At 42.3% G+C, this 17,480-nt stretch overlaps 1 protein-coding gene across 9 annotated transcripts in view; it reads right to left on the bottom strand.

The window, feature by feature from the left end:
• The window catches only part of LOC145347607 (ecotropic viral integration site 5 protein homolog), a 230,399-nt gene that overhangs the window by 94,079 nt on the left and 118,840 nt on the right, over window positions 1–17,480 (bottom strand). For all 9 annotated transcript variants that reach the window (XM_080195216.1, XM_080195215.1, XM_080195222.1 and 6 more), the window contains 3 exons: window positions 15,845–16,003; window positions 11,932–12,078; window positions 719–814 (listed from right to left, as the gene is read on the bottom strand). In XM_080195216.1, coding sequence (XP_080051342.1) covers window positions 719–814; window positions 11,932–12,078; window positions 15,845–16,003 — 402 coding nt within the window. The remainder of the gene's footprint in view (window positions 1–718; window positions 815–11,931; window positions 12,079–15,844; window positions 16,004–17,480) is intronic.

Genomic DNA, 17,480 nt, shown 5'->3' on the forward strand with positions numbered 1-17,480 from the left:
TGTGGTGACAAGGGGATTTCCATTGCAGTGCTAATGTAAGCCTATTTGTGACGTTAAAAAAAAGTGTATTACTAAACCTTAAAAGTGACCCTCCCAAATCTCCACACCACCCTAACCACCGCACTCCCCCTCTCATCCACCATCCCCCGCCCCCGCATCTACTGTTGTCAGGGTGATGATTCTAATTTTTTTTAAAGCCAGTCTTTCAAGTCTGTACCTCAATCCGGATACCGTTTACAACAGGCCCCTTACTAGCCTCCAGACCCCAGTGTTTGGCACCGCCTTAATCCCCTCTCTCCAGGGTTCTGATTTCCACCGATGGCTCAGTGGGTGAAACCACCTGGTATCACAGAATACAAATTTCTGGTATAAATGCTTCTCTGTGCTGATTCAACCAGGGTAACAGTAGACACACTATAACTAGTCTCAGTACGTCCAAGCTGGGAGAGAAAAACAGAACCCTTGTACCGGTTTACAATTCTGCAGAAAAGACCTGACTTGTAATTATCAACTGAAGACTGAATTGAGCTCAGTTTTGTTGCTCCAGCATGGGTAAATAACCCATCAACAACAGTCAGGCTCACACGTTGAGCCAATTGGGCAAGTTTCCAGAAAATTCCTGGAGTCCGTAAAAGCACAACTCAATGCTTCAAAATAATAAAACTAGGGAGAAGATATTGAGAAGAATTTCATCAACATTAACTTTTACTTTAAATACCTGTATCTCTAGATCAGCAATTTTTTGTTGTAGCTCCACCACGGCTGCTATGCTGTCTGCTTCTCGAAGTCTCAATGCCATCACATCTTCTTTATTCTAAAATGAAATTAAAACTTATCATTTGTTATGTAAATAACATACCTGCACTTAAAAATAATGATTAAAGATCTTCTATTTGATTAAAAAATTTTAAAATCATTCACTTAATAGAACTGTACAAAGAATAAAGAAAGATGACAGCTCGTTGTTGCATACATGTTCTGAAGAATGCGCATGTGTGCAAGAGAACATAGAAAAACGACAGCACAAACAGGCCCGTCGGCCCACAAGTTGCGCCGATCATGTCGCTACCTACTAGGCTTACCTATAACCCTCAATCCTATTAAGTCCCATGAACTCATCCAGAAGTCTCTTAAAAGACCCTATCGAATTTGCCTCCACCACCACCGACGGCAGCGAATTCTACTCGGACACCACCCTCAGTGAAAAACCTACCCCTGACATCTCCTCTGTACCTACTCCCCAGCACCTTAAACCGGTGTCCTCTCACAGCAACCATTTCAGCCCTGGGAAAAAGCCTCTGAGAATCCACCCAATCAATACCTCTCAATATCTTATACACCGCTATCAGGTCACTCTCATCGTTCGTCTCTCCAAGGAGAAAAGACCGAGGTCCCTCAACCTATCCTCATAAGGCATGGCACCCAATCCAGGCAACATCCTTGTAAATCTCCACTGCACCCTTTCAATAGCTTCCACATCCCTCCTGTAATGAGACAACCAGAACTGCACAGAGTACTCCAAGTGGGGTCTGACTAGGGTCTTATAAAGCTGCAACATTATCTCCTGACTCCTAAACTCAATCCCTCGATTGAGGAAGGCCAGTACACCATATGCCTTCTTAACCATATCCTCTACCTGCGAGGCCGATTTAAGAGTCCTATGGACCTGGACCCGAAGGTCCTTCTGATCCTCTACACCGCTAAGAGTCTTGCCCTTGATATTATACTCCTTCATCCCATTTGACCTGCCAAAATGAACCACTACACATTTATCTGGGTTGAAGGCCACCTGCCATTTCTCCGCCCAGCCTTGCATTCTATTTATGTCACGCTGCAACTTCTGACTTCCCTCTAAACCATCCACAACAACACCAACCTTCATGTCGTCAGCAAACTTAGCAACCCATCCCTCCACTTCCTCATCCAGGTCAATTATGAAAATTAAAAACAGCAAGGGTCCCAGAACAGATCCCTGAGGCACTCCATTGGTGACCAACCTCCATGCAGAAAAAGACCCATCTACAACCACACTCTGCCTTCTGAGGGCAAGCCAGTTCTGGATCCACAAGGCAACAGCCCCTTGGATTCCACGCCCTCTCACTTTCTCAAGAAGTCTTGCAAGGGGGACCTTATCGAACACCTTGCTGAAGTCCATATAAATCACATCTACCGCTGTTCCTTCATCAATGTGTCTAGTCACATTTTCAAAGAACTCAACCAGGCACAATCTGCCTTTGACAAAGCTGTGCTGACTACTTTTGGGCATACTAACATAACGTAAGAACATAGGAACATAAGAAATAGGAGCAGGAGTAGGCCATCTAGCCCTTCGAGCCTGTCCCGCCATTCAATAAGATCATGGCTGATCTGTAGTGGCTCAGCTCCACTTTCCCACTTTCTCCCCATAACCCTTAATTCCCTTGCCTACCAAAAACTTATCTACCCGTGACTTAAATATATTTAACGAGGTAGCCTCCACCACTTCAACGAGCAGAGAATTCCAGAGATTCGCCACCCTTAGAACGGAGTTGAGGAGGAACTTCTTCGCTCAAAACTGCACCCCCCCCCCCCCCCCCCACCCTTATCTTGAGGCTGTGCCCTCTAGTCCTGCTGTCCTTTCTGAGCAGGAAGAATCTCTCTACCTGCACCCTATCCATCCCCTTCATTATCTTATACATCTCTATAAGATCCCCCCCTCATCCTTCTAAACTCCAAAGTGTACAAACCCAGTCTATTCAGCCTCTCTTCGTAGTCCAACCCCCTCATCTCTGGTATCAGCCTAGTGAACCTCCTCTGCACTCCCTCCAAGGTCAAAATATCCTTGCGCAAGTGCGGCGACCAAAACTGCACAGTACTCCAGCTGCGGCCTCACCAGTGCCCTGTACAGTTGCAGAAAGACCTCCCTGCTTTTATATTCTATCCCCCTCGCTATAAAGGCCAGCATCCCATTCGCCTTCCTGATCACCTGCAGACTGGGTTTCTGCGACTCATGCACAAGGACCCCCAGGTCCCTCTGCACCATAGCATGCTGCAGCTTTTCGCCCTTTAAATAGTAATCCCTCCTACTATTATTGCTGCCAAAGTGGATAACCTCACACTTGCTAATATTGTACTCCATCTGCCAGGTCCTCGCCCACTCGCTCAGCCTATCTACACCCTCCGCACAATTTGCTTCTAAACTAAACTTCTCTAAATGTTCATAAGTCCTGTCCCTCAGGATCTTCTCCATCAACTTACCAACCACTGAGGTTAGACTCACCGGTCAGTAATTTTCTGGGCTATCCCTATTCCCTTTCTTGAATATAGGAATGACATTTGCAATCCTCCAGAACCTCTCCCATCTCCATCGATGACGCAAAGATCATCGCCAGAGGGTCTGCAATCTCTTCCCTCGCCTCCCACAGTACCCTGAGGTACATCCCACCCGGTCCTGGCGACTCAATCTTGATGCTATTCAAAACTGCCAACACATCCTCTTAATGTTCACAGGCTTAATCTTTTCAGTCCACCGCAAGCCTGCAGTACAACCACCCAGATCTTTTTTCACCATGAATACCAAGGTAAAAGTATTCATTAATGTATAAATGTATCAGACATTTAAGAAGGATAGACAGAAGGAAAAAGGAGGTGGGGTAGCACTGTTAAAAGGATAATATCAGAGCGGTAGTAAGAGAAGATATAGGGTCCAAAGAGCAAAACTTGGAATCGTTGTGGGTGGAGATAAGGAATAGTAAGGGGAGAAAGTCACTGGTGGGTGTGGTCCAGAGGCCCCCAAATAATAATTCTGAGGTGGGGCAGGCTATAAACAAGCAAATAATTGATGCATTCAGAAATGGAACGGCGATAATTATGGGGGATTTTAACCTGCATATTGATTGGTTGATTCAAGTCAGACGCGGTGGGCTTGAGGAAGAGTTCTTGGAATGCTGTTGGGATAGTTTCCTCGAACAGTATGTAACGGAACCTACAAGGGAGCGAGTTATCTTAGATCTGGTACCGTGTAACGAGGCAGGTAGAATTAGGGATTTTCTTGTGAGGGATCCTCTTGGGACCAGTGATCATAGTATGGTTGAATTTCTGATGCAGATGGAGGTTGAGATAGTCGGGTCCCAAACCAGTGTCCTCTGTTTGAACAGAGGGGAGTATGATAAGATGAGGATGGAATTGGCGAACATAGATCGGGGGTGCAGATTGGTTGGTAGGACAGCTGGGGAACGGCGGAGGATTTTTAAGGAGATCTTTTTCGATACTCAGCAGAAATATATTCTGATGGTAAAGAAGGACTGTAAGAGAAGGGATAACCAGCCGTGGTTATCGAAGAAAATAAAGGAGAGTATTAAATTCAAAGCCGATGCGCACAGAGCAGCTAAAAATAGTGGGGAATTAGAAGATTGGGAAAGATTTAAAAAACAACAAAGAATGACTAAGAAAGCGATAAAGAAAGGAAAGATAGAGTATGAAGCTAAACTAGCTCTAAATATAAAAAAGATAGTAAAAGTTTTTACAAATATATAAAGGAGACTGGCTAGAGTGAATGTTGGACCCTTGGAGGACGAGAGAGAGGATTTAGTGGTGGGTAACGAGGAAATGGCTGAGGCTTTAAATAAGTTTTTTGTGTCAGAGGAGGACGCAAATAGTTTACCAAATATTAAAGATAGAGGGATGGTAGGAGATGAGGTCCTTACTGTCACTGGAGAGGTAGTGCTTGGTAGATTATCAGGACTGAAGGTGGACAAGTCCCCGGGACCAGATGGAATGCATCCCAGGGTTCTGAAAGAAATGGCAGAAGTAATGGCGGATGCCTTAGTAATTATTTAATCAAAATTCGCTGGACCCTGGGGAAGTGCCAGAGGATTGAAAAACGGCTAATGTTACGCCGCTGTTTAGAAAAGGTAGCAGACAAAAGGCAGGGAATTATAGGCCAGTTAGCTTAACGTCTGTAGTTGGAAAAATGCTAGAATCCATCATTAAAGAAGAAACAGCAAGACACCTAGAAGAGAGCGGTTTGATCAAGCAGACACAGCACGGATTCGTGAAAGGGAAGTCGTGTTTAACGAGTTTATTGGATTTCTATGAGGATGTGGCTAGTGCGGTAGACAGAGGGGAACCAGTCGATGTGGTGTTTTTAGATTTCCAGAAGGCGTTCAATAAGGTGCCTCACAAAAGGTTGCTGCAGAAGATTAGGGTACACGGAATTGGGGGTAAAGTGTTAGCGTGGATTGAGGATTGGTTATCTAACTGGAAGCAGAGAGTTGGAATCAATGGGTGCTTTTCTGGTTGGCAGTTGGTGACTAGTGGCGTGCTGCAGGGATCGGTGCTGGGGTCTCAACTGTTTACCATTTATATAGATGATCTGGAAGAGGGGGCTGAGTGTAGGGTAACAAAATTTGCTGATGACACGAAGATGAGCAGAAAAACAAATTGCGTGGCGGGCACGGAAAGTCTGCAGAGAGATCTGGATAGGCTGAGTGAGTGGGCGAGGACCTGGCAGGTGGAGTATAACGTAAGCAAACGTGAGTTTATCCACTTGGGTAGAAATAATAGTAGGAGGGATTATTTACAGGGTGAAAAGCTGCAGCATGCTACAGTGCAGAGGGACCTAGGAATCCTTGTGCACGAATTGCAACATCTCAGTCTGCAGGTGATCAAGAAGGCAAATGGAATATTGGCCTTTACAGCGAGGGAGATAGGATATAAAAGCAGGGAGGTCTTGTTACAACCATACAGGGCACTGGTGAGGCCACAACTGGAGTACTGTGTGCAGTTTTGGTCCCCTTATTTGTGAAAGGATATACTGGCCTTGGAGGGAGTACAGAGAAGGTTCACCAGGCTGATAGTGGAGGTGAGGGGGTTAGCTTATGAGGAGAGATTGAATAGACTGGGCCTGTACTCATCAGAGTTTAGAAGGCTGAGGGGGGATCTTATAGAGACGTATAAGATAACAAAGGGGATAGATAGGGTAGAGGTAGAGAAATTCTTTCCACTTAGAAAGGAAAACAGAACTAGAGAGCACAGTCTCAAAATAAGGTGGGGGGGCACTTCAGAACAGAGTTGAGGAGGTACTTCTTCACTTAAAAGGGTGGTGAATCTCTGGAATTCTCTACCTATTGAAGTGGTGGAGGCTACCTCGTTGAATACATTTAAGTCACGGGTAGATAGATTTCTGATGGACAGGGGAATTAAGGATTATGGGGAGAAAGCGGGAAAGTGGAATGATCCACTTCAGGTCAGCCATGATCTTATTGAATGGTGGGGCAGGCTCGAAGGGTTAGATGGCCTACTCCTGCTCCTATTTCTTGTGTTCTTAAGCTCCTCTGCTATTTCTACCGGTTCTGTACAAACTTTCCCACCTTCACATTTTATGGTCCTATTCCTTCACATTTCATCCTTTTACTCTTCACATATTTTTAGAACACCTTGGGGTTCTCCTTAATCTTACCTGCCAAGGCCTTCTCATGACCCCTTCTGGCCCTCCTCAGTTCCTTCCTACAAGCCGTATACTCCTCTAGATCCCTAACATCGCCTAGCTCTCTGAAACTATTGTACGCTTCTCTTTTTGACTAGGTTTGTTACAACTTTTTGTGCACCACGGTTCCCATGACCTATCAAAACCCCCTGTGCAGAACTCCAGACAAACATTCCTTGAAAATCTGCCGCCTTACTTTTCCCCAAGAATACCTCCTTCCAATTTACTCGTCTAATTTCCTGCCCGATGGCTTCATATTTCCCCTTACTCCAGATAAACACTTTTCTAGCTTGCCTGATCCTATCTCTTTCCAATGCTGGTGTAAAGGAGATAGTTATGATCACTATCCTCAAGGTGCTCTCCCACTGAGAGATCCGACACCTGTCCAGGTTCATTAGCCAATACCAGATTGAGTACAGCCTCTCCTCTTGTCGGCTTATCCACATACTGTGTCAGGAAACCCTCCTGAACACACCTAACAAACTCCTCCCCATCCAAACCCCTTACCCTAGGGATATTCCAATCGATGTTTGGGAAATTAAAGTCTCCCATCACGACAACTGTTATTACTACATCTCTCCAGGATCTGTTTCCCTATCTGCTCCTCAATATCCCTGTTACTATTGGGCGGTCATTAGAAAACGCCCAGTAAAGTTATCGACCCGTTCCTGTTCTGAAGTTCCACCCACAGAGACTCCGTAGACAATCCCTCCACAGAATCCACCTTCTCTACAGCCATGACACTATCCCTGACCAACAGTGCCACTCACCCACCTCTTTTGCCTCCCTCCCTATCCCTTCCGAAACATCTGAAACCCGGCACCTGAAGTATCCAGTCCTGTCCCTGAGACATCCAAGTATCTGTAATGGCCACCACATCACAATTCCCAGCAGCGATTCACGCTCTAAGCTCATCCACTTGATTCACTACACTCCTGGCGTTAAAATAGACACATCTCAAACCTTTGGTCTGAGCGCTCCCCTTCTCCATCACCCGTCTATCCTCCCTCTCACACCGTCTACAATCCTTCTCTATTTGCGAGCTAACCTCCTTTCTCTCAGTCACCTCATCGATTCCCTCCCCCCAACCATTCTAGTTTAAAGTCTCCCCAGTAGCCTTAGCCAACCTTTCCGCCAGGATATTGGTCACCCTGGTATTCAAGTGCCACCCGTCTTTTTTGTACTGGTCACACCTGCCCCTAAAAAGGTCCCAATGATCCAGGAACCTGAATCCCTGTCCCCTGCTCCAGCCCCTCAGCCACGCTTTCATCCTCCACCTCATTCCATTCCTGCCCTCACTTCCCCGTGGCACAGGCAGCAATCCCGAGATTACGACCTTTGCGTTCCTCCTTCACAACTGTCTACCTAATTCCCTATATTCTCTTTTCATGACCCGTTCCCTCTTACTACCCATGTCAGCAGTACCAATATGTACCACGACCTCTGGCTCTTCTTCCCACCTCAGGATTTCTGGGACGTGACCAGGGACATCCCGGATCCCAGCAGCAGGGAGGCAAACCACCATACGAGATTCCCGTCTGCCTCCGCAAAATCGCCTGTCCAACCCCCTCACTGTCGAGTCCCCGATTAATACTGCCTTCCTCCTCCTTTCCTCAGCCCTCTGAGTTACAGGGACGGACTCTGCTCTTGACACACGGCCACTGCTATTTCCACCATGTGGGCTGTCCCCCCCGCCCCAAGCAGTACTCAGACAGGAGTACTTATTGTGAAGGGGTACCGGGGTGCGCTCTATCACCTGAGCTTTCCCCTTCCTGACCGTGACCCACATGTGTGCATGTGAGTTTTTGAAATTTATCCACTTCAAGTAATTCTGAAGAGCAACCAAGAACTTGAGTGCATCTGAGAAACATTCCAGCAAAGCTCTGCTAAATGCCAGGATCCTTAATTTCTACTTCAATTGATACAATTCCAATTGTAACAGAACATTTTACAACTTTAAACCTCTGTATAAATAGGTGTTTGCTGTGACTTGGCGGAATAGGTTAAGAGAAGTTAATATTCATGGAAAGGAACTGATCTCACATTTTACAAGTATTGCAATTCTCACTAAGTTCATGGTCAATGCTCTTTATATGGGGTAAAGGCCTCCTGTACGGCTAGTCAATATTATTAGAATAATCATAAGTTATTTTTTATTCAGTTGTCAGATGTAAGCATTGCTGGTAAGACCAACATTTATTGTCCAGTCCAAATTGCCTTCAGGACGTTGCGGGCGAGCTGCCTTCTTGAACCTCTGCAGTCAATGTGGTGCAAGAGCATTCATGTTATTGTTGGAGAAGTAGCTCTTGCATTTCGACACTGAGACCACGAAGGAACAGTGACATAGTTGCAAGTCAGGATGGTGTATTGCTGTGGTTGATTAATGACTATGCTCAAAGTCAATGAGTCAAGTACACCCAAAGTGAATGAAATGCTAACCTGTGCTACATTTAACATTGATCATTATAAAATATCCAATTTCTAACCTCTCAAGAGGATTGCATCAAATGTGTGATGCAGTATTGGCTTGACAATGACAAATCTTCCTCACAAAAATACACCACAGAAGAGTTGGAATGCTACTATTAGTATACACAAAATATTCTAATTTTTAAGAAACGAGCGTACTTAATAAGGCTTGTGTGGTCCACATAGGTGACTTGTGTAGCCTGCAATGAACTTACACATCAGGAAATCAGAGAAGCTTGCAATTATTACAATCTACAAACATCTAAATAATTGCAATTTCTGAGATTGTGGTTTTATAACCACGAAAAGGTTTTCCAATCTCAGCGAAATTCACATTTAGTCAAAACTCTTCCGTATTAACAAGCTTACCATTGCAAAAAGAAGCTATTCTCCTTGAAGGGGATATTATCTTGAGGGTGCTGATTCTGGTTTTAAACTATAGCTGAGTTTACCGGAAACACAATGGTGTTAAACATATAGTTATTGCAAACTGAAGAAACCCAAGAGGATTGACCAAGATATGAAGGCTCATATACAACGGTAAATTAAAAAGGAGAAGCTTTGCATACTGCAATTTGTAATCTGTTCTGCCCTTAAGGTTTTGTTATCAGCTTCTGATGTGGTTTTAATGAAAGGATCGTTGCTTTACAGCTCCTGCACATTTACCAAAAATAAAATCTGAGCTGCAAGTGCAAATCTTTTTAGACAAACTTAATTTGTAAACAACATTGATCATGAATCTTTAGTGTTTAGAGATGGGTATGACAGTAAAAGAAATCTGTAACAGCAGCTGGACATTTTCTTGCACAAGTAATTTGAGTAATATCTAGGCTTGATTACAAAACAACTCACTTTCACTCAAACAGAAAACGTAAAGGTTACAATAAAGACTTGTTGAAATGTGAAAAAATAAAATATCTGACAAAAATGCATTACTTGATGACTGAAAGTTTAGGATAGCGTGGAATGTAAGCCTACTTGTGACAATAATAAAACTTGGAAAATCTTTAAGTAACTACAAAACTGACCATTCACTGGTTGATACGTATCGTATAAGTAACAAAAATTGCTGCATCTCTCTCATACGTCATCTGATTCTGACAATACTGACACCCAATCCTGATGGGCCAACTAATGGGGTACTGGACATCCCTGCAAGACTGGTTAATGTAAACAATGGCTTAAAATTTCCACTAGACCCCCAATTCAGCCAACATCCTCTCTGCTGCACTGTCCACCCTCACCCTATTCTGCATGCAATTTCTCACACACACTTTCATTCCATTTATGAAACACAGAAGTAGAATAAGATACGTTGGGTGGAATTCTCTGGGCGCACTGGAAACCGGATTCCCACCCGACTTCAATGGACCTTTACACAGTCTCCCCTTCACCCCCCACCCAACCACCTGCTCGAATTCCAGTGTTGGGTGGCATGGGAAAATTCTGGCCAACCTTCCATAAGTAAGAGAAAATATTAGAATTAGGCACAGTAATTACACAAAATGCTCATTCAATTTCAATTTTTGACCTCAAAATGAAAATCTAGAATATTCTGGGAAATGACCGAGTAACTTAATAAAATTAAGTTTTATTAAGAATCAGATGACGTATGAGAGATGCAGCAATTTTTGTTGTTCGTACGATATGCATCAACCAGTGAATGATCAGTTTTATTATTGCCACAAGTAGGCTTACATTCCACGCTATCTTAAACTTGCAGTCATCAAGTAATGCATTTTTGTCAGATATTTTATTTTTTCACATATTTCAACAAGTCTTTCTTGTAACCTTTACATTAAGCGACAAAGAGAAAGGAAATCAAAGCACTGGACAGAAGAATGGGCAAGGTGAGCTGGCCAGAAATATTGTGCAACTTAACCGCTAAAGCATACCTTTATACATGTAATTTCAATATCCTCCAAATGAGGCCAAACTTTATTCACAGGATATTGTGACTTTCATCATTGTGAGCTTATATCTGTGTTTGCTACTATTAACCGTTTTGGCTTGTGCTCAAAAGTTAAATCAAAATACCAGAAAATATATTAGAACTAAACTGAGTTACGAATCTTCAGAAGAAGATGAAAAAACAAGAGCAGGAAAGAGTAGACAATTTGGCCCTTCGAGGTTGTTCTGCCATTCATTAAGAACGTAGTTGATCTTTTACTTTAGCTCTTCTTGCACTATTTCATATCACTTAGTACCCAAAAAATCTCTTGATTTCTGTCTTTAACACACTTGATGACAGAGCATCCATTGATCTCATTTGAATGATAAGGTTCCTCACTGTCACCCACTTGACTTTGCCATCCCATGTGGTCTTAGTGGTATCACTGTCTTAATCCCAGATAAAGCCATTTCTGGTATCAGTGTAGCACTGCCCATATACAACCCCTTCCTCACACCAACTCAATCTTCTTTCATATCCACCCTGGGGGGAAATAATAACTCACTGCCCAATTCACTTAAGAGCGCTCTTTCAAAATCCCAGCTGTCGAGCTTTTGGTCTTCTGTTCACTACAACATTTCCAGTTACTGATTTGTGAATTAACCAACTTGCAAACTGCACAGCTAACTTCAGTTTTAATGACACTGTGTATACTCAGTGCCTTGATTGATGAAGGCCACCTTCTTCACCACCCTGGCTACTTGTGATGTTGCCTTCAATGAACTCACTCAAGGTCTGTCACTTCCTCCAACCCTCTCAATATCCTCCCATTTACTGAACATTGCTTGGTAGGCCCTCCCCAAATGCACAACTTTACATTTCTCAGTTTTTGAGATGTCCTTTCTTTTAAACAGCTGTTACTATTAGAAGAATTTCTCAAATAAAACACAAAGCTTGAATGTGACATCTTACCAAACACATTGAAACGTCTAAAATTTATGTAGGATTTGGTAAATGAATTGCACTCAGGACAGACAGTTAGTTGGCACAAACCTTTACACCCATTATTATTTGATGTATTGTACATATACTTTATATACCGTACCTTGCAGTCCAACTCGGCTATTTTTCGTTTAGTTTCATTCAACTGAGTGAGTAGTCCTTTATTCTGGGCTGTGAGATATTGCACCTTCTCGCGTAGGCCATTGCATTCCTTTTCTGCTCGACATAGCTGGTTACTGCTGATTTGGTTCTGATATTTTAAATGAGTCAACAGATAAACAAAGCAAGAATTAGAAACTGTAACTTAAATTCACATCAACTTTTCTAATTGCAACATTTCTTCATCACCTTTCATGTTTTACGAACACAGAAGACATTTTCTGGAAGGTTGCTGTTAACGTTCTTGACTCCATTTTACATCCCCTTTCTACAGCTTAGTTATGATACCTTTTCACAATCCTTCGTCTGGGAGAAAAACACGTTTATAATTTCCATCAATGGCACTCTGTCAAAGCCAATGACCCAGATTTGGCAGTTGTTGGTGAGGGAACTGCACTCTGTTCACCCAAAAACAAAGTTCCCCACAATGTTTAAACTGAATCCAGAGCACAGATTTCATCCTTTTCTGTCATCAGTCTGAATTCAGTGCCCTCAACAGAGCCTGTGAACAGGGCAAGCAGCAGTGAAGTTCCGAAGGACAAATCCTCTCAAAGTAAAGCACAAAATAAAAAAAAAGTACATTTAAATAAATGTAGAATAAAGAAAAATGAAGTTTGGGCATCACACTGGGTTAAGGGAAAAAAACCTAAATAGGAAAATAAACTTAAAAAATATATTTTAATATGTATATATTTCTGTAACATAATTTGAGGCAATGGAACTCCTGTTATGAATACCTATCCCCAAGAACTACATTTTTATTTTTAAAAAACTGGAAGAATATTGAACTATTTGAACACTTTCTTGGGAACTGAGCTGTTTTTTGTTGAAGGTTACAAGTTCACTTTAGACTGTGAGGAAATTGCCCTTCCCAAGAAGTCACATGTTTGAGCTAAATGACCAACAAAAGCACCTGAGAATATCAGAAGTATTTGTTTATTTGAGCTCTAATTGCTGAAGAAAATAAAACCAATGCTTCCAGGGTCCTGGTTATTTATTTGAAACCACCTGACAGAGATGTTGCTGTTTTGAACTTGGTTTTTGGATTCAGTTTTGGGGAATAAACCAAAAAGAAGTTTCCCAAACTCGCTCTGCCTCTGCTTTATTTGAAATTCAGTGCTGTTATCAGTATCCAGCTACAAGAGAGAGATCCAAGAAACACTGATTCTGCACTGTCCTCATCAACACTGAAGATCCTCTGGAAAGAACTTCCAGAGGACTACTGGGACTAGCAATCCACTTTCACATGCAGGGATACCAGGCTTAGTGTCAAAATCCTTCGAACTTTATCCTTTTCATATTTTCCCATTGGCTGAAAAAAAAATTTTCTCCCTTAAGTGCCAACCTTAGCAGAAACCCTCTCTGTTTTGTCTTTTGATGCAAGTTCACATGCATTTTGATTAAAAAGGGTTACAGTTGCTAATTCGGAAGTGTATGTTAACCAGTTTTTACAACCTTTCAAAAAGAGATTCTGTTTCATAATAAATCAATAATTCAGAGTTTACTGAAAGAAGCCTGGTTAAAGACGCTTGTATTCCGGGTCTGACGCTAGTGAAAGCTATTTCGGTGAAAGCTAAATTGGCTATTTTGGTCAATGAATTCAACATTACGGTGCCACCCTGGAGTACTGAATAGAGAAACTGTACACTCCTCCCATTTGGTTGTAACACTCCATATTTTTAAAATTAATTTTTCACAGACCAAGGGGTTGCCCAACAATAATTCTGACTTAGTAGACTTTTAAAAATTCTGTTCCAGCTGACTAAGCAAGTTACTATTTGTACTGATCTTTAGCGTGACCAATGTGTATTTAATTCATGTTAACACCTCAGCAGTGATTTAAGCGCACATTCAGCTGGCAAAGACTGCAAAACTCTGGAGTAGGATATGCTGGATACTAACTTACATAAGAACATAACATAAGAAGTAGGCCATCTAGCCCTTCGAGCCTGCCCCGCCATCCAATAAGATCACGGCTGATCTGAAGTGGCTCAGTTTCGCTTTCTCCCCATAATCCTTAATTCCCTTGCCTACCAAAAACCTATCTACCCGTGTGTTAAATATATTTAGCGAGGTAGCCTCCACCACTTCAACGGGCAGAGAATTTCAGAGATTCACCACCCTTTGAGTGAAGAAGTTCCTCCTCAACTCCGTTCTAAACAGCACCCACCCCCCCCTTATCTTGAGGCTGTGCCCTCTAATCCTGTTGTCCTTTGAGCAAGAAGAATCTCTCTACCTCTACCCTATCCATCCCCTTCATTATCTTATACGTCTCGATAAGATCTCCCCTCATCCTTCTAAACTCCAACGAGTACAGACCCAGTCTATTTAGTCTCTCTTCATAGTCCAACCCCCTCATCTCCGGTATCAGCCTAGTGAACCTCCTCTGCACTCCCTCCATTGTTCTGGATTTCCTTAAGTGCACATGTACACAGGACAGATGCTGCTGTCAGTTCCACCCAGTAATATTGATAATCTCACCATTATTCAAGCAAGCAAAACTAAAGTGAACTGTACTTTACATGACAGATAGTGCTCCATCAACAGTTCTTCAAGTATTATCCTGTTTTTTTTCCAAGAAGTAACTTCCTTTCCCCCACCCCAAGGTAGGCAGATGACCCATTTGGAAGTATAGCCATCTGCACAGCAAAACAACATGCTTAAACTGACTTTCTACTACCTGCCAAATCTCTGTCACATCACATATGAGACTTCTGATCTACAAACCTTTGGTTCAAACATTGGATTGTATAATCAATCCAATAAGAAAACTGTTGGACAAATATAGTCTTCATGAATACTTAAAGATACTCAAAAATCTACTTGAATTACTTCTTGCAAATACAGTTCTTTTGGCCCTCAGTCCTTTATAATTGTGTTAAACAAGAGGGAGGCAAGTTACCAGACCCTGCATCAGACAGGATTCAGTTATCCCACAATAGCAATGGTGATTCGATTAGAAGTAATTTACTCAAAGACTGGTGAACTGAACCACAAGACTTCAGACTGTTCAGCATGCTTTGTGTATATTCAATGTTGAATTGTGATGTATATTCAATGTTGAAGTAATGTTGTTTGATAGGACAATAATGAAATCAAAAAAGTTGATTACTACTACAAATCATACACTTATTCAAAAAAAGATGTTTACCAGACCACCTACATAACAGAACCCAATAAGCGCCAAGTTGTTGAACTGACAGATGTGGAAATTTTGTTTTCAATTAATGGCATGCTCCAAAACCTCCATTTTCAGTTTATATTACAAAAAAGTACCTTTCAGGTATGTGTGTGTCAAGTTCCACTGCAAGACACTTGCAGAGACAAAGCAAATCCCAACATTATTTCCTGTGATCTAAAGTAACTAGTAAGGATCTTAATAACTAGAGACATCTGCTCAGTGTTTGGCAGGAGGCAACTGCTCATTATATCAGATATAATGCAGCAAAAGCATCAAAAGTGATCGCCTAATTTAACAATTATACTCATATCAAATCTCTGAAATTAGAAATTATTTCCTCCAATGTAATGAGCAGTTCAGTGGCACAGTGAACTGTAATCATGATCTGTGGTAAAGGAATGATGAAACTTGTTGAAACTCAATTTCCCAAATGGCAACTTTGCAATCTTGGCTAGACAATGAGGTTAGGAAAAATAGGCACAAGAGGAGCAGGAAACAAGTCATGGTCTTGCACATCTCAATCTGTGAGTTAATCTGTTTACTCACCTCTTGTGGCATCATCCAAGGACAGAAAATAAAATTAGAAACAAAATGAATTGACAGAAACAATTCCTACTGGGATTAAACCTGTGCGGCAAACTCTACTTCATGAAAAAAAAGCCAACAGCAACTTTACCTGTGTTTCAAGTTCCAACATCCTTTGTTTAACTTCCTTCAGTTCAGCCTGTGTTTCAGCTCCTCGGAGGCGCACTGTCATCAGTTCGTCCTGGAGCTCACTTGCAGCATTCTTCCGTGGTGAATCTTTCCACCTGCCCGTAGTTCTAGCCAGATGACGCTAGAAACAATTTGAGAATTTGAGTAAATTTCTGTAGTTCTTTTACAGGCAAGGATAACAATTTAAGTGATTTACAGCATTTTACAACTCTGAAGAAATCTTTCTGATATGTCTTAAACAATCTGACCCTAAAGCCCTTCTGCCTCAATTATAGCGCACAGTTGTTTGTTAAATGAACATAAGAAATAGAAGCAGGAGTAGGCCATATAGCCCCTCGAGCCTGCCCCGCCATTCAATAAGATCATGGCTGATCTGTCGTGGCTCAGTTCCACTTTCCTGCCCTCTCCCCATAACCCTTAATCCCCTTGCCCATCAAAAACCTATCAACCCGTGTCTTAAATACATTTAGTGAGGCAGCCTCCACCACTTCAACGGGCAGAGAATTCCAGAAATTCACCACCCTTTGAGGGAAGAAGTCCCTCCTCAACTCTGTTCTAAACCGCATCCCCCCCCCATGCCCCCCCCAATCTTGAGGCTGTGGCCTCTAGTCCTACTGTCCTTTCTGAGCGGGAAGAGCCTCTCCACCTCTATCCTATCCATCCCATTCATCATCTTATATGTCTCAATGAGATCTCCCCACATTCTTCTAAACTCTAACGAGTACAAGCCTAGTTTATTCAGCCTCTCTTCATAGTTCAACCCCCTCAACTCCGGTATCAGCCTAGTAAACCTCTTCTGCACTCCCTCCAAGGCCAAAATATCCTTGCGTAAGTGCGGCGACCAAAACTGCACACATGATTCTACTTTCTCAGAAGATTAAGGAAATTTGACATGTCAATGCTCACCAACTTTTACAGATGCACCAAAGCAAGCATTCTTTCTGGTTTTTTCACAGCTTGGTATGGCTCCTACTCTGCCAAGACCACAAGAAACTACAAAGGGTCATGAATGAAGCCCAGTCCATCTCACAAACCGACCTCCCGTCCATTGACTGTCTACACTTCCTGCTGCCCTGGAAAAGCAGTGTAATTAAGGACCCCACTCATCCGGGGCATATTCTCTTCTACCTCTTTCCATTGGGAAAAAGATACAAAAGTCTGAGGTCACATACCAACCAACTCAAGAACAGTTTCTTCCCTGCTGCCATCAGGCTTCTGCATAGACCTACCTCACATAAAGCTGATCTTTCTCTACACCCTAGCTATGACTAACACTACATTCTGCATTCTCTTCTTTCCTTCTCTATGAACGGTATGCTTTGTCTGTATAGTGCACAAGAAACAATACTTTTCACTGTATATGAGTACGTGACAATAATAAATCAAATCAAAAATCAGGGTTTTCTCCTTCACTAACTTCGAATAATTGTTCATGATCAAATCATAGCGTCACAGTTAATTCAAATGATTGTTTAAACAGCAATATCCTCAAGTGTCCATCAGTCAATCATCTTCTCTTCCAAAGAAGTGATAAAACAAGCAAAATCAAGTTGTTTACAAAAGCCCCTTAAATTATATTGCTGCCTTGAGATCACCAT

This window comes from Carcharhinus amblyrhynchos, chromosome 9, assembly GCF_965287045.1.
Source record: "Carcharhinus amblyrhynchos chromosome 9, sCarAmb.v2.hapA, whole genome shotgun sequence".
NCBI lineage: Eukaryota > Metazoa > Chordata > Chondrichthyes > Carcharhiniformes > Carcharhinidae > Carcharhinus > Carcharhinus amblyrhynchos.